Source organism: Halichoerus grypus, chromosome 4 (genome assembly GCF_964656455.1).
Source record: "Halichoerus grypus chromosome 4, mHalGry1.hap1.1, whole genome shotgun sequence".
Taxonomy (NCBI): domain Eukaryota; kingdom Metazoa; phylum Chordata; class Mammalia; order Carnivora; family Phocidae; genus Halichoerus; species Halichoerus grypus.
Window position 1 is genome coordinate 190,673,907 of NC_135715.1, and position 20,259 is coordinate 190,694,165.

The 20,259-nt window shown below is 53.3% G+C and overlaps 1 protein-coding gene across 2 annotated transcripts in view; it reads left to right on the forward strand.

Annotated features, from left to right (window-relative positions):
- RAMP1 (receptor activity modifying protein 1) overlaps positions 1–20,259 on the forward strand; it is a 202,186-nt gene that overhangs the window by 40,004 nt on the left and 141,923 nt on the right. The window contains exon 3 of one of the 2 annotated variants that reach the window (XM_078071533.1): positions 3,376–3,651. In XM_078071533.1, coding sequence (XP_077927659.1) covers positions 3,376–3,631 — 256 coding nt within the window. In that variant the 3' untranslated portion in view covers positions 3,632–3,651. Of the gene's footprint in view, positions 1–3,375; positions 4,156–20,259 lie in introns of those variants that run through there. The other variant, XM_036086378.2, reaches the window with a different exon arrangement.

Sequence of the window (20,259 nt, forward strand, 5' to 3'; positions counted from 1 at the left end):
CTCTGACTGAAAAACTCGAGCATTTCTTATAGCCCAGATCTGCCGACGATGAATTCTCTCAGCTTCTTTTCTTCTGAAAGAGTCTTTAGTTCAACTTCGTGTGTGAAAGCTATGTTTGCTGGGTGTGGGATTCTGGGCAGATGGGGGTGTGTTCCCACCACCACTACCAACACTTTGTCACCCCGTTGTCCCCTGGCCTGCACAGCCTCTGGTCAGAATTCTGCTGACATCCTGTCATCGCTCCTCTGTAGGTGTTTTTCTTCTCGACAGACTCTAGGATTTTTTCTCTTGGATTTTTTTCTTTATCTTTGGTTTTCAGCTGCTCGTTTGAACTTGATGGGTCTGTGTGGCTGTTTATCGGCTGTTGCTGTCGCTTTGGTTTTTGCCCTGTTTAGGGTTCTCTGACTTCTTGGATTTGCAATCTGATATCTCACTATTTTTGGAAAATTTTCAGCCATTTATCCCTTTACATACTTTTTCCACCCCGTTTCTTCTCCTCCTTCTGGGACTCAGATTACAATTTGGAGTTGATATCATTGGCTGTGTTATTAATTCACCACAAGGGTGCTCTGTTTTTTCTCTTTGTGTTTCTGTTTGGGTAATTTCTACTGACCTACCTTCAGGTTCACTAATTCATTCCTCAGATGTCAGGTCTGCTGATGAGCCCATCAAGGGAATTCTCTCTGATACTGTGTTTGTTTGTTCTCTAGCATTTTTCTCTGGCTTTCTTACAGCTTGCATCTCTGCGGAAATTCTCCGTGTCCATTGTCTGCCTTCCCCACTAGACCCCTTTATCATATTCATCTTTTTGAGGTCCCTGCGTGATAGTTACAACATCTGGGTCATCTCAGAGTCTGATTCTGTTGATTGATGTTTCTCTTGACAAAGGGTTGCTTGGTTTCTGTTGCTTTTGAATGAAAAGTTCATGATTCTGTATTGCATACTGAATATTCGTGTATAGGACAGCAGAGACTGAGGTAACCAGTGTTTCTATCTGGAAATGGGTGAGCCTCTTCTGCCAGGCTGCTCAGGTGAGGTCTGAGTCAATCTTGTCAGGAATTGGGCTGGGCTTGGGGTTTGTGGTTGCACGGTTACTTTCAGAGCACCACAGGCCTCCGTACCTCTAGCAACAGGCTCCCATTGCCTTGTGCTCAGAGTTGGGGCTGGTGAAGTGTCCTCAGTGCAGTGTCCCGTCCTGCATGCCTGGGCCACACAGTGGGCCTCTCCCCACCTTGTCTGGGCGGCAGACGGCTACTACTTGTTATTGTGTTATTCTTATTATTCTGTGCCCATAGAATAGACAGGCCCATGCCTTCGAGCCCCTCCCCGTGGTGGCCAAACCCTGCCCTGTATCTGTGGGGTCTTGGCTGAGAGATTCCTGCCCCTCTCCCAGTGGCAGGAGACCTCTGTTTGGTATCATGCAGGATCCTAGGCCCAGGATGGGTTCCTGCTGCTCTCCCAAGGGAAAAGAGTCTTTTCCCCATCCTTCCATCAGCCACAGTGCATCTTTCTTGTGCCCTGGGGCTGACAGGCTGTACCATCCCTCCCTCAGCAGCTTCAGGCTTTTGCTTCCCAGAAGAGAAGGGCCTGGGAGTGTTGGAAGGGCTATGGGTCTGCTCGCCACAATCCGCTGCTCTTCCTCCAGGGGTCAAAGGCTGTCACTTCTTACGTGAGAAGTATTCAGGAAATGTGGAGTGTTTGTGCCTGGCCCCACGTGGCAGCCGGTCTCCTGCCTGCCCCTAATCTTTCTCACGAGCAAGAGCCTCATGGGAAGAAGCGATGAGTCACAAAACCGCCAGTGTGTCTGGGGCCCCAGAAATTCCAAACTGACCTTCCAGCCCACAGTTGGCCTTTGGCAGTTTGTTACAAGTGGGTCTCTCCTCATGTCTGGTGTGGCAGCTGTGGCTCGTTCCCATGCTCTGCCCCAGGTGGGACAGTCCCCGCATTGCCCGGCCTTGAAAGAAGTTACTTCACTGCTTTGCAGTCTCTGCTCTCTGATGGATTCCAGAAAACATTGTTTTTTAGTTTCTTTGGCCTTTTTTTTTTTGGCTATCATTCAGGTAAGAGCAACATTCTTTGCAGCTTTCTACCTGATAAGCAGAAGCAGAAGTGACTCACCTTCTGGAAACTACGTCTTCATTTCCCCCAGTGTTGAATCTTCATTTATTAAAAAGTAATTTACTCAAAGTATTAAACGTAGAACCACCATATCTGGTGTTCTGGGTGTACCACTTCTGGGTGTACAGCCAAAAGAATTGAAAGCAGGGTCTTCAAGAGACGTTTGCCCACCCATGTTCGTACCAGCTGTGTTCCTCACAGTCATAAACGTGGAAGCAACCCAGGTGTCCATTGACAATGGATAAACAAAATGATTCAGAATATGATTCAGCCTTGAAAAGGAAGGAGCTTCTGACACCTGCTACAACGTGGATGAACCTTGAGGACACTATGCTCAGGGAAATAAGCCAGTCACAAGAAGACAAATACTCTATGATTCCACTTACCCGACGTCCCTCGAGCGGTCACACTCAGAGACAAAAAGTCGAATGGTGGGTGGGGAAGGGGGAATGGGAAGTCAGGGTTTCGTGGGGACAGAGTTTCTGTTTGGGAAGGTGAGAAAGTTCTGGAGACGGACGGTGCTGACGGCTGCACGACAGCGTGAGTGCATTTACTGCCACCGAACTGTGCACTTACAAATGGCTAAAATAGTAAAAATTGTGCTATTTAAATTTTACCACAATAAAAAAAAAAGGAAGAAGAAAACAATTGACTGGTATCTGCCCTGTGCCGAGAGCTCTTCTGGGCCCTGGGACTACAGAGGTGAACAAAACAGACCCCGTCCTCATGGCACTTATACCCGATAAATAAAACAAGTATGTCCCTCCATACAATGAGGAGTGACGAGCGCTGTGGGAAACACCAGTGAGAGTGGGCAGATGGGGGCTGGGCGATAAGGCCCCACGGGGAGCCCTGCCTTCCAGGCCAAGGGGCACGCGTGGGGTGAGGCTGGAGAGGCTGCGGATTTGTGCACCGATGGCTTGTTGACCCAGGCCGCTGTCTGAGCGCACTTGACTGGCCCGCCCCGCCCTTTAGGCTGCCCTTGCATGTGGCACCCCAGTCCCTGGAACCCCAGAAGCAGGAGGGACGGCCCTAAGCCCCAGCTCACCTTCCAGGGTCTGGGCGCATGCAGGACATCTGGGGAGCCCCCACGACACCATCTAGGGTCTCCCTCTTCTAGAGCCAGGGCCACTGCCACTGGGCCTGGACTTCCGGGGGTGCTGGCCACGGTGGGGGATGGGATGAAGAGCCCTCGGCTGGGTCCTTCCATGGCCCTCGGCCCCCTCGGGGGCTGATGAGCTGCTTTTCCATCTGCAGGAGCTACGGAGAGCTCACAGACTGCACCAGGCAAGTGGCGGACCAGCTGGACTGCTTCTGGCCAAACGCGGCCGTGGACCAGTTCTTCGTGGCCATCCACCGGCACTACTTCAGAAACTGCCCCGCGTCCGGCAGGGCCGTGCGGGACCCGCCCCGAAGCATCCTCTGTCCCTTCATCGTGGTGCCCATCCTGGTGACCCTGCTGGTGACGGCGCTGGTGGTCTGGAGGAGCAAGCGCCCAGAAGGCATCGTGTAGGCGCGCGGCCCCGGGGGCAGGCGGGGAGCCCCGGCCTGGCCTGGGGAGACCTTCCGGGGCCCGGACGGCAGCACAGGCCCCCAGTCCCCCCTCCTCTCCCCAGGAAGAGCTATCAGGATTTCGGGGTGGTTGCGGTACAGGCGTTAACCTGAAAGGCCAGAGGTCGAAGCCACCGGGGTGGGGGTCCCAGGGGCTGGGGTGGGGGCAGGAGCGCAACCGTCGCTATTCCCGGGGAGGGTCCCAAGCTCTGTCTCCTAATGTCCCAGCCTCAAGCCAGACTCTGGATAAGTAGTTCGTGGTGATTAAAAGGACGTCGTCAGGGGCGTCTGGGGGGCTCAGTCGGTTAAGCGTCTGCCTTCGGCTCAGGCCATGATCCCAGGGTCCTGGGATGGAGTCCCGCATGGGGCTCCCTGCTCGGCGGGGAGCCTGCTTCTCCCTCTCCCTCTACCTGCCTGCCTGCCTGCCTGCCTACCTGAGATCTCTCTCTGTCAAATAAATAAATAAAATCTTTAAAAAAAAAAAAAGGGTGTCCTCAAATGTGGGCAGCGTCATTACTTCTGGGGATGGATCACTGAGGGAAGAAGGGTGGAGAAACGCTAGCCCCTTCAGATTCCATCTGCCTCTGTGAGAAGGGGCCGTGCCAGGGCCCTGCGGTGGGGATGGTGGGCAGCCGAGGCGCTGCGTGCCCCGGAGAGGCCCCCGTGGGGCTCTGACGGCCCCACACGCCCTCACCCTCACCACAGGAGCTGGAACCACTGGCCCGAGGACTGTGGTGCACAGACAGGGTGAGGCCCGTCTTCAGAGATGCCTCACCAGCCCTCAGGTCCAGCTCCCCACCTCCATCCTGTCCCCGAGGGCTTTGCCGGTGGTTTCCAGGCTGCTGCTTTCCCATTCACAGTTCTTCCCAAACCCTGCTTACAGCCACCTTCCAGAAGGTTCTGAATCCCCGAGAGGAGCTTCCATGCTCTTCCTCCCCGATGTCTTCTGAGCTCAGACCTCTCCTCTGAGGTCCCTGTGGCCCCCAGCCTGCCCGACCCTCCAGGGCCCAGGACCGGCCCCTTCTCAGGATGACTAATGGGACGGCATGCCCGCACCCTCAGCCTCGGCCTCTCCCTCGGCCCTGCAGGCCAGCCCACCCAAACACAGGGGCCCAACACCATTGCCCCCTGGAATGTTCAGCATTAGCGTACCACAACCACGTGGGGTCACCCACCACCCCACCCAGCTGAGCAGACCAAGACCCCAGCCGGAAACCCCCCAGCCTCTTCCTGGGCACCTGCTGTCCCATCACGGGCAGGCCCCTTGTGTGCAAATGGTTTCCCTGACGGAGATGCTCAAGCTTCTGCGCTGAACCATGGGCACCCAGCATGGTGGTGCCTTCTAGGAAAGGAGCTCAGGTGGTCTTAACGGCAGGATAATTGCCTCAAGGACCAACAGGGACCCCAGTGTCCACATGTCAGGACCTCGCGGAGGGGCTGGTCAGGCTGCAGGGTTAGGGCCCAGCTCCCTCTGCCTTCATATGTTGTACACTTGGGACCACGAGCTAGAAGGGAACGGGCCATTGTCTCCATTCATCCCTGACTCCTCCTCCCCGAGGAAGCCGTCGTGCGAGCAGGTTGCGGTGCAGGCTGTAGGCAAGGACGCAGGTGGAGGAGGAGCTTGGGGGCTCAGGGCCCAGGTGTCCATGGGTCTTGGCTATGGGCGAGATCTCAGGAGCAGGAGGGGGCAGGGAGCGGGTGTTGTGGGCTGTAGGATGTCTTCATAAACATCATCACCTGAGCGCAGAGGTGACAGGCTCCACAGCCCCCAGCCTGACCTTGCTAGTCATTCGTCCTGTCATCAGTTACGTGTGCATGTGCTCAAGGCACTGGCTTTATAAGCCTGCGGGTCCCTCTTGTCCAGGGTTAATACCCCTCGTGGAAGGAACCTGGGCCCCGAGCTGCCAGGGCAGCGCCATCATCCTCAGGCCCCTACAGGTGGTCAGGGCCCCACGTCGCCCTATTGCTTCACTGGGGCTGAGTGAGGAATCCTTCCAAAATCAGCTTTAGGGCTATGGCATCTTCAAGGACAAGGCTCCCCCTTCTTCCTAAGTGCTTTGCTGGCCTGAGGTGTGTGGTGTGTATGATGTGTGTGGGTGTATGTGAGGTATGTGTGTGATTGTGTGGGAGTGTGTGGGTATATGGTGTGGGGGTGTGTGGTGTTGGGGTGCATGGTGTGTGTAGGTGGGAGTTGGGGAGGGTTGGTATGTGTGAGGTGTATGATGTGTATGTGGTGTGCGTGAGGTGTGTGGTGTGGGTGAGGTGTATGATCTGTGTGAGGTGTGTGGTGTGTGTGAGGTGTGTGGTGTGTGTGAGGTGTGTGGTGTGTGTGAGGTGTGTGGTGTGGGTGAGGTGTATGATCTGTGTGAGGTGTGTGGTGTGTGTGAGGTGTGTGAGGTGTGTGAGGTGTGTGGTGTGTGTGAGGTGTGTGGTGTGGGTGAGGTGTATGATCTGTGTGAGGTGTGTGGTGTGTGTGAGGTGTGTGAGGTGTGTGAGGTGTGTGGTGTGTGTGAGGTGTGTGGTGTGGGTGAGGTGTATGATCTGTGTGAGGTGTGTGGTGTGTGTGAGGTGTATGGTGTGTGAGGTGTATGGTGTGGGTGAGGTGTATGGTGTGTGAGGTGTATGGTGTGTGTGTGGTGTGTGGTGTGTGTGAGGTGTGTGGTGTGTGTGAGGTGTGTGGTGTGTGTGAGGTGTGTGGTATGTGTGAGGTGTGTGGTGTGGGTGAGGTGTATGATCTGTGTGAGGTGTGTGGTGTGTGTGAGGTGTATGGTGTGTGTGAGGTGTGTGAGGTGTGTGGTGTGTGTGAGGTGTGTGGTGTGGGTGAGGTGTGTGAGGTGTGTGGTGTGTGTGAGGTGTGTGGTGTGGGTGAGGTGTATGATCTGTGTGAGGTGTGTGGTGTGTGTGAGGTGTGTGGTGTGGGTGAGGTGTATGATCTGTGTGAGGTGTGTGAGGTGTGTGAGGTGTGTGGTGTGGGTGAGGTGTGTGGTGTGGGTGAGGTGTATGATCTGTGTGAGGTGTGTGGTGTGTGTGAGGTGTGTGGTGTGGGTGAGGTGTGTGGTGTGTGTGAGGTGTGTGGTGTGGGTGAGGTGTGTGGTGTGGGTGAGGTGTATGATCTGTGTGAGGTGTGTGGTGTGTGTGAGGTGTGAGGTGTGTGGTGTGGGTGAGGTGTGTGGTGTGGGTGAGGTGTATGATCTATGTGAGGTGTGTGGTGTGTGTGAGGTGTGTGGTGTGTGTGAGGTGTGTGGTGTGGGTGAGGTGTATGACCAGGTACACACCTGACACATACTACACACACCACACACCTCACACACACCATACACCTAACACATACCACACACACCACACACTGCACACATACACCTCACACATACCACACACAGGTGTGTGGTGTGTGTGGTATGTGTGAGGTGTATGGTGTGTGTGAGGTGTGTGGTGTGTGTGAGGTGTATGTGTGTGAGGTGTGTGGTGTGTGTGGTATGTGTGAGGTGTGTGGTGTGTGGTATGTGTGAGGTGTATGGTGTGTGTGAGGTGTGTGGTGTGTGTGAGGTGTATGTGTGTGAGGTGTGTGGTGTGTGTGAGGTGTGTGGTGTGTGTGAGGTGTGTGGTGTGTGGTATGTGTGAGGTGTATGGTGTGTGTGAGGTGTGTGGTGTGTGTGAGGTGTATGTGTGTGAGGTGTGTGGTGTGTGTGGTATGTGTGAGGTGTATGGTGTGGGTGAGGTGTGTGGTGTGGGTGAGGTGTGTGGTGTGTGTGAGGTGTATGGTGTGTGTGAGGTGTGTGGTGTGTGTGGTATGTGTGAGGTGTGTGTGAAGTGTATGATGTGTGTGAGGTGTGAGGTGTGTGGTGTGTGTGAGGTGTGTGGTGTGTGTGAGGTGTGTGGTGTGTGTGAGGTGTGTGGTATGTGTGAGGTGTATGATCTGTGTGAAGTGTGTGGTCTGTGTGAGGTGTATGTGTGTGTGAGGTGTGTGGTGTGTGTGGTATGTGTGAGGTGTATGGTGTGGGTGAGGTGTGCGGTGTGGGTGAGGTGTGTGGTGTGTGTGAGGTGTGTGGTGTGTGTGAGGTGTATGTGTGTGTGAGGTGTGTGGTGTGTGTGGTATGTGTGAAGTGTATGGTGTGGGTGAGGTGTGTGGTGTGGGTGAGGTGTATGGTGTGTGTGAGGTGTGTGGTGTGTGTGGTATGTGTGAGGTGTGTGTGAAGTGTATGATGTGTGTGAGGTGTGAGGTGTGTGGTGTGTGTGAGGTGTGTGGTGTGTGTGAGGTGTGTGGTATGTGTGAGGTGTATGATCTGTGTGAGGTGTGTGGTCTGTGTGAGGTGTATGTGTGTGTGAGGTGTGTGGTGTGTGTGGTATGTGTGAGGTGTATGGTGTGGGTGAGGTGTGTGGTGTGGGTGAGGTGTGTAATGTGTGTGAGGTGTGTGGTGTGTGTGAGGTGTATGTGTGTGTGAGGTGTGTGGTGTGTGTGGTATGTGTGAGGTGTATGGTGTGGGTGAGGTGTGTGGTGTGGGTGAGGTGTGTGGTGTGTGTGAGGTGTGTGGTGTGTGTGAGGTGTATGTGTGTGTGAGGTGTGTGGTGTGTGTGGTATGTGTGAGGTGTATGGTGTGGGTGAGGTGTGTGGTGTGTGTGAGGTGTGTGGTGTGTGTGAAGTGTATGATCTGTGTGAGGTGTGTGGTGTGTGTGAGGTGTATGGTGTGTGAGGTGTATGGTGTATGTGAGGTGTGTGGTGTGTGTGGTATGTGTGAGGTGTGTGGTGTGTGTGAGGTGTGTGGTGTGTGTGGTATGTGTGAGGTGTGTGGTGTGTGTGAGGTGTGTGGTGTGTGTGAGGTGTGTGGTGTGTGTGGTATGTGTGAGGTGTGTGGTGTGTGTGAGGTGTGTGGTGTGTGTGGTATGTGTGAGGTGTGTGGTGTGTGTGAGGTGTGTGGTATGTGTGAGGTGTGTGGTCTGTGTGAGGTGTATGTGTGTGTGAGGTGTGTGGTGTGTGTGGTATGTGTGAGGTGTATGGTGTGGGTGAGGTGTGTGGTGTGTGTGAGGTGTGTGTGAGGTGTATGTGTGTATGAGGTGTGTGGTGTGTGTGGTATGTGTGAGGTGTATGGTGTGGGTGAGGTGTGTGGTGTGGGTGAGGTGTGTGGTGTGGGTGAGGTGTATGATGTGTGAGGTGTGTGGTGTGTGTGGTATGTGTGAGGTGTGTGTGAGGTGTGTGGTGTGTGTGAGGTGTATGATGTGTGTGAGGTGTATGTGTGTGTGAGGTGTGTGGTGTGTGTGGTATGTGTGAGGTGTATGGTGTGGGTGAGGTGTGTGGTGTGTGTGAGGTGTGTGGTATGTGTGAGGTGTATGTGTGTGTGAGGTGTATGTGTGTGTGAGGTGTGTGATGTGTGTGAGGTGTGTGGTGTGTGTGGTATGTGTGAGGTGTGTGGTGTGTGTGAGGTGTATGTGTGTGTGAGGTGTATGTGTGTGTGAGGTGTGTGGTGTGTGTGAGGTGTGTGGTGTGTGTGGTATGTGTGAGGTGTATGTGTGTGTGAGGTGTATGTTTGTGTGAGGTGTGTGGTGTGTGTGAGGTGTGTGGTGTGTGTGGTATGTGTGAGGTGTGTGGTGTGTGTGAGGTGTGTGGTGTGTGAGGTGTATGGTGTGTGAGGTGTGTGTGAGGTGTGTGGTGTGTGTGAGGTGTGTGAGGTGTGCGCAGTGTGCGTGTGCGCGTGCTCACAAACATGACAGTGTTCCAGCAGGAACGAGGCCAGTCTTCCGTGGCATCACGGAAGCGTCAGATGTGGGTTTGTGGGGCCCGGGCAGCGGGGGGCTGCCGTGGTCGGGATCGGCGGGCTCCGTTTGGTGGAAATGCTGCCTTGCGCCTCTTCTAGGTGGAGGCTCACCTCTGCTGCGCCAGGGGCCACAGGTTCCTAAGATTTTCCAGCTCTGATCAAGGAACGTAACCTTTCATGGGACAGCGGGCCGCTTGATCTTCACATCTTAACAGGAAGCCCCTCACGACCGTCCTCGCGGTAACAGGAAGCAGACTGAAGAGAATCGGTCGCCGAAAGGCAGAGGCTGGTTTCATGTGGAAGAACGTGTTTTCAGAGCACTTGAATCTAAAAGGGCTACTCTGAGAGATTTCACCACATTTCGTAAAGCTCAGAATGTTGAGTGTTCTGGAAAAACGACTGTGTGCTTATTTTTAAACCTTCAAAAACTGTGTTTCCTGTCATCATAGCTGTGAAGAAATAATTACGATAAACTTAGCAGAAGAGGCTGAGCTCAGCCTCAGACGCGAACCACCTTCCTCGCTCCCCCGCGCCCGCCTCTATCTCCTCATCCAGGAAATGGGGATGCGAGCAGTGTCTCCCGCCAAGGCTGCTGAGGTGGCTCGGGGAGGCAGCATCAGGGCAAAGGCCAGGGAGGGAAGGCCTGCGGGGAAGGTGCTCTGAGAAGGCTAGCAGGGCCCTAGGGGGTCCTTGTGCCAGCGCCAGCCCACGGGACCCCTGGGGAAGCAGGCCTCGCTTGACATCCCCCCTAGTTTTGGGGAGCAGCCCCTGTGACGTGTCGCCCTGAGATAAGCCACGGCGGCTTTCGGAGCAGCGGCCGGGGCCCTGGGACAGCGTGCTCGCTCGCGGTTGTTAGGATGGAAACACGTCAGGGACAGTACAAACACTGAACAGTGTGATCACTTTAAAGCCATCCAGGCCAATGGAAGAGAACAGAAGGATCATTTTTAAGTATCTTGGGGGGTTTGTGACACGTGTATTAAAATGCACAAAAATTGGGTGTTGACTTTAGAGACAAAATTCTTTTTTGCTAGATAGTTTCTTTTTATATTTTATTGTCGTTAAGAGCACTTAACGTAAGGTCTGCCTTCCTAACACATTTTTAAGAATACAATACAGTATGTGCGCTGTCCCGCGTCATGCAGCAGAGCTCCGGAGCGGATCAGCTTGCTTCGCTGGCACCTGCTGCCCGTCGATTAGCCCCTGCCCTCTCCCTTCCTCCAGCCCCCCCGCTACCACCATTCTACTCTCCACCCCCACCCCCCACCCCCACCCCCAGCTACCACCATTCTACTCTCTGCTTCTGCCAAGTAGACTATTTAGATAGCTCAGACGGGTGGAATCCTACAGTATTTGTCTTTCTGTGACTGGCTTATTTCATTTAGCTCAATATCTTCCAAGTTCATCCATGCTGCCTCATGGGGCAGAATTCCTTTCTTTTTTAAAGGTGAATGATATTCCATTGTGTGCATATATCACACGTTACCTTTTCATCATGCACATTTATGTTGTTTGCATAGCTTGGCTATGGTGGATAATTTTTCAATATTTAGGTTTGACTTTGGACTGTGTGTTTCTAAGTACATTTGAGTAGATGTGCACCTGATCTGGAAGTTTCCTTCCCATGAAATAGTCCTGCTAGGAAGGAGCCAGAGAGACCACTCAGGTTTCCCACTTCCTCAGCAGGTCACCAGTTGGCAGGGGAGACCAGTCTTGGATGGGATAGAGGCAAAGCTCGACCCTGGCCGGGCGCTTTCTGTCCAGTCTGGGTTCATGTCCAAGCGTTTGCATATCACAGGGTAGAGGGCAAGAAACAAAAAGCCGGCAAATAAGGTGCTTAATTTGAATGACTAAAGGCAGACTTTTTATATTGTTAGTATGATTGAGACCTCATTATAAATAAACAAATGAATAAAAAAACCAAAGACTTTCATTATTCGTTTCTTAGGGCTGCCTTTAACACAGGACCACAAACCAGATGGCTTAAACCACAGAATTTATTCTCCCAGTGTTCTGAACACTAGAAGTCCTGAGATTGAGGTGCAGGCAGGCCCTGCTCTCTCTAAACCTCTCGGGGAGGATCCTTCCTGCCCCTTCCAGCCCTGGTCTGTGGGCGTTCCTTGGCGTTCCTTAGCTTGTAGCTGCGCACACTGGTCTCAACTGCCTTTTCTCTTGTGTGTCTCCGTCTTCTCTTCTTATAGGGACACCGGTCACGTTAGATGGGGCCCACCTGAATCCAGTATGACTTTATTTTAATTTAACAAATTATAACTGCAAAGGCCCTCTTTCCAAATACGGTCACCTTCTGAGGTTCCAGGTGAACACAAATCGGGAGGACAGTGTTCAATCCAGTACACTGGGCAAACTCAAGAGCTGAGTGACACCTCGCTTCTCTCCTTTGCACAGGCCACGATGGGGGACAACTTTGGGAACTGATAATGACCTGCCACCAAAGCTGTCTCCAAAGCCCAACCAATCAGAACATAGAGCAAGGCCAGGTGTCGCAGGAGCTCCTGAGAAAATGCTTCAGTCCCAAAGCTCGGGTGTGGGCCATTGTTCCCACGGATGGTCTCAGACCACCCGTAATGGCTGCTTTGGGGTTTGCCTTTTAAAGCCAAGGACCAGGTCTGCGTGCGTGCGTGCGTGCATGTGTGTGTGTGTCTCTGTGTCTTTGTGGGGGGTTGTGCGTGTGCACCCGCGTGCGGGAAGGGGGCCTCTGGCAGCCCTGTCCTGGACCCTGACCCGGCCCCCCGAGGCCAGGAGGCCGCTGTGCTCACCCCGAGCTCACTGGCTCAGCCCCTTCTGTCCCGCATCCCTGGGTGTGGGGGCCTCTCCGAGGGTTATTGAGGAGGCAGTTGACATTTAAAGGAAAATGAGTTTCTAAGATGCCTGAGAACCGTTCCTGGAATCCCTGTTCTCAGCAGCGCACCCTCCAGAGAGCGGCAGACAGGGAGCCAGGGCGCCATCAGGCATCTGAGCAGGGCTGCAGAATGCGTGCCTGCCAAGGTCACATCCAGCGGCGCCAGGCGCCCCAGGGCTGCCACACACAGCAGCGGCCGTGGTCAGCTGAGGAGTGGGGGAGCTCCTTGCCCCCCGCACCGGTCTCTGGGGGTCCGCTCTGGGGCAGGGAGGGGAGGCAGGAGCCACAGGCCCCCTTGCCGAGGGCGCTGCTCAGGCCCAGGGTGAGCCGGGGCGCAGGGGTGACACCCACATGCAGCAGCACCAGGCCAGGCCCCACACTCTCCCTCGGCCCACCGTGCTCTGCCCTTTCCTCGGGAGTCTGTCCCAGGGCTCCCTGCAAAGTACAGAGGGACCGTGTGGACTGCACACCAGTCACGCACAGTCGGCCTCCCCATGTTCTCACGGAGAGCGCGCAGCCGAGCTGCAGGGCCCGGGGTGGGGGGGGCGGGGGGGACAGGGAGGCTGGGTGGGAGCCGCCACCCTTCTTTGGCCTCCTCTGACGTCCAGGGTGGGGAAGCCCACAAAGAGAGCCTGCTTAGTCCCCACGGCTGGACAGGGGTCCAGTCAGATCCCAGCAAGCCCGCGTCTCCCATCCCCGGCATCGAGGGGCCTCCCGGGACCACGAAGTGATGTCCTAGCAACTGGGACACGGCAGCCAGATCCAAACTGCAACGTCATTACTGCTTCTGTGAGTCATGTTACATGATCTCCCCCCGTTTGATAGGGCCTGGGGACTGTGCTTACACACCCCACACACTCACACACACACACACACACTCACCCCACTCCCTCACACACATACTCATCCCCACACACTCGCACCCCCATTCACCCACACCCCACACTTATACTCACATGCACATTCACACCACCCACACTCACGCTCACCCCACCCCCGCACACACTCACCCCAAACACACTCTCCCATTCACACGGACTCACCCCACACCCATACTCACATGCACCCTTATACACATAAATGCATATTCACATGCTCACCCACACACTCACCCCACACTCCCACATACTCATACACAATCACACACTTACCCTCACACTCACCCCCTCTCATCCCACCCCCTCTAAGCTGGCTGGGGAAGCTGACAACAGTTTTACTTTGAAAAATAAGATTAACTAGTTCTATTTGTGTCCTGAGCTGGAGAAATGGCCCCTTCTCCAGAGCTTTGTCATAGAAATTCATAGAAAAAGAATTGGTTGGAAGTCAAAACCCCCCAAAAAAAGCCCCAAGGGAAAAGGACTTGGGAAGTGGACTTGGCCAAGTCTGTATTGTTCCCAGAGTGGCTCATGGTAATGAGCCCATCAGGGTAAAAGTGCTCCAGGGGCCGCTGTGAAGCTTGACCCCCTCTGCAGTCCACAGCCTGCTGCAGGGAGGCAGGTGAGGAGGCTGCAGGGGGGGCAGGTGAGGAGGCTGCGGGGGGGGGGGGGGGGGGGAGCAGGTGAGGAGGCTGCGGGGAGGCAGGTGAGGAGGCTGCAGGACCTGGGCCTGGGAGCTGGATGGGCACACAGCACTCCTGGAGGAAAACCCAGTCCTCCGAGGTGAAACTTCCTCGGGTTCGTCAAAAGCGAGAACCAGTACAGTCGTCATGGAGGACCAGTCAGAAATATGTACTGAAAGTCTTAAATGTTTATCCCAGTAATTTCCCTCCTAGGAATTTATCCCCAGGACGTGAGCGTAGATGCACAAAAGGACTTCATCCAGGGTTATTTATACGAGCAAACGAGTGGAAACATCCTCAGTGCCCACACTAGAGGACTGCTCAATTAGATTAAATCCAGATGATGGGAGAAGAGTTTCCTAAAATTAAATACTTGGGAAAATTTTCTCACAGTATAGTTAATTGAAAAAGGCAGATTACAAAATAGGAAAGCAAGATTGTCTCAATTTGGGGTGTACTGTGTGGGTATGCATGTGAGTGTGCGGGGGTTGTGAGTGTATGGGTGTGTAAATGTGTGAGTGTGGGGGATGTGTGGGAGTGTGATGTGTGGGAGTGAGTGTATAAGTGTGTGTGAGTGTGATTATGTGGGATGTGTGAGCATGGAGTGTGTGTGGGTATGTGGGGTGAGTGAGTGAGTTTGTGTGAGTGTAGGGGTGGGGTAAATGTGTGAGTGAGTCTGTATGATTGTGTGTGACTGTATGAGTGTAGGTGGTGTGGGGTGAGTGTGTATGGGTGAGTGTGCAGTTGTGGGTGAGTGTGTGTGAGTGTGCATGGGCGAGTGTGTGGGTTGGGGATGAGTGTGTGCATGGGTGAGTGTGTGTGTGAGTGTGTGTGGGTGAGTGTGTGGGTTGGGGGGTGTGCGTGAGTGTGCGTGTGAGTGTGCGTGGGTGAGTGTGTGGGTTGGGGGTGAGTGTGCATGTGTGTGGGGTGTGTAAGCACAGTCCCCAGGCCCTATCAAACGGGGGGAGATCATGTAACACGACTCACAGAAGCAGTAATGACGCTGCAGTTTGGATCCGGCTGCCGTGTCCCAGTTGCTAGGACATCACTTCGTGGTCCCGGGAGGCCCCTCGATGCCGGGGATGGGAGACGCGGGCTTGCTGGGATCTGACTGGACCCCTGTCCAGCCGTGGGACTTTAAGCAGCTTCTTCATCTCTCTGATAATTTTACATACTTGGGGAAGATGGCCTCGGGTGGGTCACGGGCCGCATCCCAAGGACGGCGTGGAAGCTCCGAAGAGCAGGCTGGCGGCCAGGGGCTTCGTGGGTCTGGGGAGTGGCAGGGGAGCCAGCATGCGGGAGGAAAGTGTGCAGGAGTCTGGGGGCTTTGGGAGGGGGAGAGGAAAGACGTTTTAAGATGTTTTTCTCTCCTTTGTGAACATAACAAATTTAGGAAAGACCTACAGTACTTCTCAAGGCTATTGCTGGAGGTGACCTTGGATCTGGCTTCGGTTGCGTCTTCATGGGACCATGCTGAGATGCGCCATGAGGCTACTGTCCTTAGCCAGATTACCCAAACATGCCTCGGGTAGAAAATACACCAGATGGAGGGCAGGGTGAACAGTTTGCCGTTTGGCCCTCACGATCACCCCTCCTCTCTACCCTCCCCCCGCCACACACACACACCAGCCACAATCCCTGAGCTGGGGTCGGCCATCCGGCGCTCTCCGCCTCAGCTGAGTCCCCTCCCCAACACACACACCCCCGGGAGGCCTGGGCGGTTTGCTCCGGGACTGTTTTCTGGGGAGGGAGGCAGGCAGGGATGTGGGAGGCCAGCGGTGATGGCAGGTGGCAACTGCTTCTCACCCTCCCTGCAGCCCATCGGGCCAGCACCTGCCCAGCCTGCCCAAGGGCACACGAGGAGGTCACTCAACTCTCCCCCTGGCACCCTGTCCTTATAAGAAATAGTTCCACGTTAAAAGAGAATATCTAGTTGTAGCATAGGGACTATGGCTCCAAACTGCCTGGGAGCAGATCGAATCCTAGCCCCGCCCACTAAGAAATGGCGAGGCGAGCTGCTCAAGCCCTCTGGGCCTCAGTTTCCTCCCCGGTAGAGCGACTACTATATGTACTTCAGGGTACTTCAGGGAGTCGTTGTGAAGAGAGCTCTCGGCACTGCGCCCAACACACCCTGATCACTTCTTAGCTTGGCCATGGTGATGCACATTCATGAAGGACCTGGGCCCCCGATGCTGCACGTGCACATGAATGCATGTGTCGGGGTACCTGTTTCTGTCCCTCGGCGTGGTCCCCACTCCATCGCACAGAGGGCAGGAGGCGTGTCCAAGGGACAGGACTCAGGGTGATAATAATAGGAAGTATTCAAGTGGTGACATTTGGGGATTCTCTCCTGTTCCCGGGGCCCAGCCCAGGCAGCGCAGAGTGGGGCTGGACCGGTCCGCTGGGGCCGCCGGGAGGACCACAGACCGGGCAACCTAACCACAGACGTGTACTTCCTCTCAGTCCTGGAGGCTGGCAGTCCAAGATCAAGGTGTCCTCAGCTTGGTTTCTTCTGAGGCTTCTGTCCTTGGCCTGTGGACGGCTGCCTTCTCCCCCTGCGCTCACATGGCCCTCCCTCTGGCTGATCGCCTCTCCTTACAAGGGCACGGGCCACATGGCTTCGGGGCCCACCCCAGTGACCTCATTTCACCTGCATGACCTCCTTAAAGACCCTGTCTCCAATAGAGTCACATTCTGCGTAACTGAGGGTTAGACTTGCACCTGTGAATGGGAGGGGGCAGGGACCACTTGGCCCTCACAAGAGCCCTCCTCCCCCAACACTGGACTGCCGCTCAGGCGGCAACTGCCTTTTCCAGCTGGCCCACCGCGGCCGATCTAAGCTGCAGTGAAATGAAGCGTTGTAACTCCGCATGGAAATGAGTAGCAAGCAGCACTGCAGCAAAGCATGATGGGCTACAGCCTGCATCGGGATGCACGGCGCACTCCCGATGGGGGACGCCAGGCTGCAGGGCTGGGGGCAGGTCTCGGGGGCCATTCCCCGGGTTCCCAGAGCCCGTGCGGTCAGGGGCAACACCGGCTTTTCTTCTTGTCTGGTTCTCAGAAAAACGGAAGATTCTCCTCTCCCCGATGCCAGTGTTTCCTGCATGGTGATTCTTCTTCTTGTTTTGGTCCAGAAATAGAACAAAGAAAGGAAGGGTGAGGAAAGAGGAAGAAGAGAAACAGATCCTTTCTTGGGTGAGGAAGGACTTGAGAGACTGTTAAAGGGACAGGCCTGCAGAGCCAGCCTGCTGTGAATGGCGGGGGGGGGGGGGGGGGGGGGGAGGGGCAGGCCCGGCCAAGAAGAAGCGACCAAGGAACAAAGCGTAGGGAGCTGCCGCCAAGGGATGCTCACGTGACTTACCTCTGCTCTGCTAGCCTGCGTCGGCACAGGAGATTATGTCCATTTTGCAGATAAAGAGACTGAGGCACAGAGAGGTGACAGCTCATGTCCACGGGCCCCCGAATGTGGGTGCTGGAGCCAGGGTTTGAAGCCAGGGCTCTCTGACCCCCACACCTCCAATCTCCCACTCACCTGGGCTGCCTCTCTTGGTCCAGGACAGGGGAAAAGTCAGGAGTTGGGGGTTCAAGGAGGGTGAGGGCAGGCAGAGGCGGTCCCCTCCAGCTATGTGTGCGTTCAGGCAGGTCACAACCAGGTGTTTACGACTCCAGGTGTCCTAAGTCCGAGGAGGCTTCCCTCTGCAGGACCTGTGCGCCTTCCAGCCGAAGCCGTCCTGGGCCACCTCTGCCCCCGAGTGCTACGCAACACAGCTGATCCCTTTGGGAAGCCACTGGCTGGAGACCAACTTGGGGAGCCCCTGTCCAGGGCTCTGGTTCCCCACAGCCGATCCGGTTCAAGGACAGCTCTAGGTCTTGCCCAGGAGAAGAAAGTGGGGCGGGGGCGGGGGTGGTCTCTGGATTCCTGCACTCTACCTTCCCCCAGAGCTCACTGCCTTGCTCAGCTCCCACCTGAGAGGCCCGCAGCCCCTCATCCTAACCAAGGCTGCCGATGGGGAACTTTCCAGCACCCTTTTTTCTTCCCCACCCTCCAGTTTTCAATTAAAAAAAAAATTTCCAAAATGGTCGCATCATATTATACTCCCACCAGCAGGGGATGAACAGTTTGGCAGTTCTACAAAAGGTTAAACATAAAGTTACAATGTGGTGCAGTAATACTCCTAGGTCTATTCCCAAGAGACATGAAAACACATGTCTACACAAAAACTTCTATGTTAGGCGTTCATAGCAGCTTTATTCATAATAGCCAAAAGCCGGAAACAATTCAAATGCCCATCACCTGATAAATGGAGATAAATAAGGAGTAGTATATAACGCAATGAAATGTAATGAAATATTTTTCAGCAATACAAAGAAGTAATGTACCGACGCATGCTACAGCACGGATGAACCTTGAAAACATTATGCTAAGTGAAAGAAGCTGGTCACCAAGGACTGCGCATTATATAATTCCATTTATATGAAATGTCCTAAATAGACATCCAATCTATAGAGACCGAAAATAGATTAATGGTTGCATAGGCTTGGGGGAGACGGGGGGGTGTGTATTTGAGGGTTAGGGTTCCCCCACTCACGCTCTAAATAAATACATAAATACATAAATAAAATCTTAAAAAAAGAAAAAGGTAACTGCTTTCCAGTTGTGGAGTCCTGGCCCAGGAGATGGTCACACACAACTGCAAGTGATTTTGTGTTTCAGGGAATAAATCGGACAGACGCCAACCCAAGCTGCTCCCTGCGCTTTCCTGCCCCGTCTTCGGCCTGGAAGACACTGACTGGGCTGCCACCAGCTGGGTCGCGCGAGGGGCTCCAACTCACAGCCCCAAGATCAAAAGTTGCATATTCCTCCAACTGAGCCAGCCAGTTGTCCCTCCCTCAATTTTTTATTGTCATGCCAAATACTATTTAAAAATAACTTCTTTGGGGGCACCTGGGTGGCTCAGTCGGTTATGCGTCTGCTTTCAGCTCAGGTCACGATCCCAGGGTCCTGGGATGGAGCCCCATGTCAGGCTCCCTGCTCGGCTTCTCCCTCTCCCTCTACCCCTCCTCTCTGCTTGTGCTCTCTCTCTCTCTTTTTCAAGTGAATAAATAAAATCTTTTTTAAAAATTTAAAAAAATAAAATAACTTCTTTAATTATAGAAGTAACCTATACATTATAGAAAATACAGGTAAACAAAATAAATAAGAAGCCTTAATTCTTGCCATTCAGGTAAACCAAAAAAAAATGGCTCGTGCTGTTTTGTAAATGACTTTTCCAATCTAAAAAAAGTCACTTTAAGGAAATGACCCCCCACAATGCACACCCGACTACACAGTCTTTATAAACTCCTAAAGGCCATGGTTTTGTCTGTTTTGCTTATTGCTATTTATAACACTCTGATGTGCACGTCCTTGTTTTCTTCCTTAAAAACAAGTGCTTAGAAATGGAATGTTTGGGGTAAAGGGATCCATAAATGTTCTATAAATATTGCTAGATCCATTATGAACGTTTGCATCACCCCCACGCACCAGCACGCATCAGAGTTGCTACTTACTCACACTGCTCCTTATGTTACATACATCTGATGACAGAGAAGCCAGCTCTGTCCTCTGGATTCTGGCTAGAGGAGTCTTCTTCACGAGGTTTCTGCACAGGCCCTTTGCCCGTGAACAAATTATGACACTCTATAATAGCACTCTGCTTGCACGATTTGATGGTATACACATTTTCAGGAATGTATTTTATGCACAAAATGCTCCTATTTCCTTTAGTATTTTTTGCACATATATTCATAAATGAGTGAGTCTGTAGTTTTTCTCTGGGGTATCCTCTTTTCAGGATTTTGTGAGCTATCAGGTTTGTGTTACCTTTGTAAAATGAATTGGAAAACTTCCATCTTATTCTATGCCCTGGAATGGTTTCTAGAGAATGGTAAATAATAGCAGTATACGAACAAACATGAAAAGATATATGACAAATATACGAAAGACACCCTTTCTCAAGGCGATCAGGAAAATGCAAATTAAAGCAATAATGAGATGCCATTTTTTTGTACATCATGTTGGCAAAATTTTAAGAGGGATAAAATCCAGTATGACAATATTAATGGAGATGTGAATAATTATCGGCTTTGGGAAGAACCTATTAAACTCTTCAAGTCACCATATAACCCAGGAATTCCACCCTAAGGTATATACTCAAGAGAGTTGAAAACCTATGCCCGTGTAAACCTCTGTGCATGAATGTTCCTAAGAGCATTATTCAGAATAGCCAAGAAGTGGAAACAACCCAAATGCTCAAGTGATGAATGGATGAACAAATGGAGCATATCCATCCATACCATGGATGTTATTCATCCGTAAAAAGGAATGGAGCACTAATACCTGCTATAACAAACATGAATCTTGAAGACATGCTAAGAGAAAG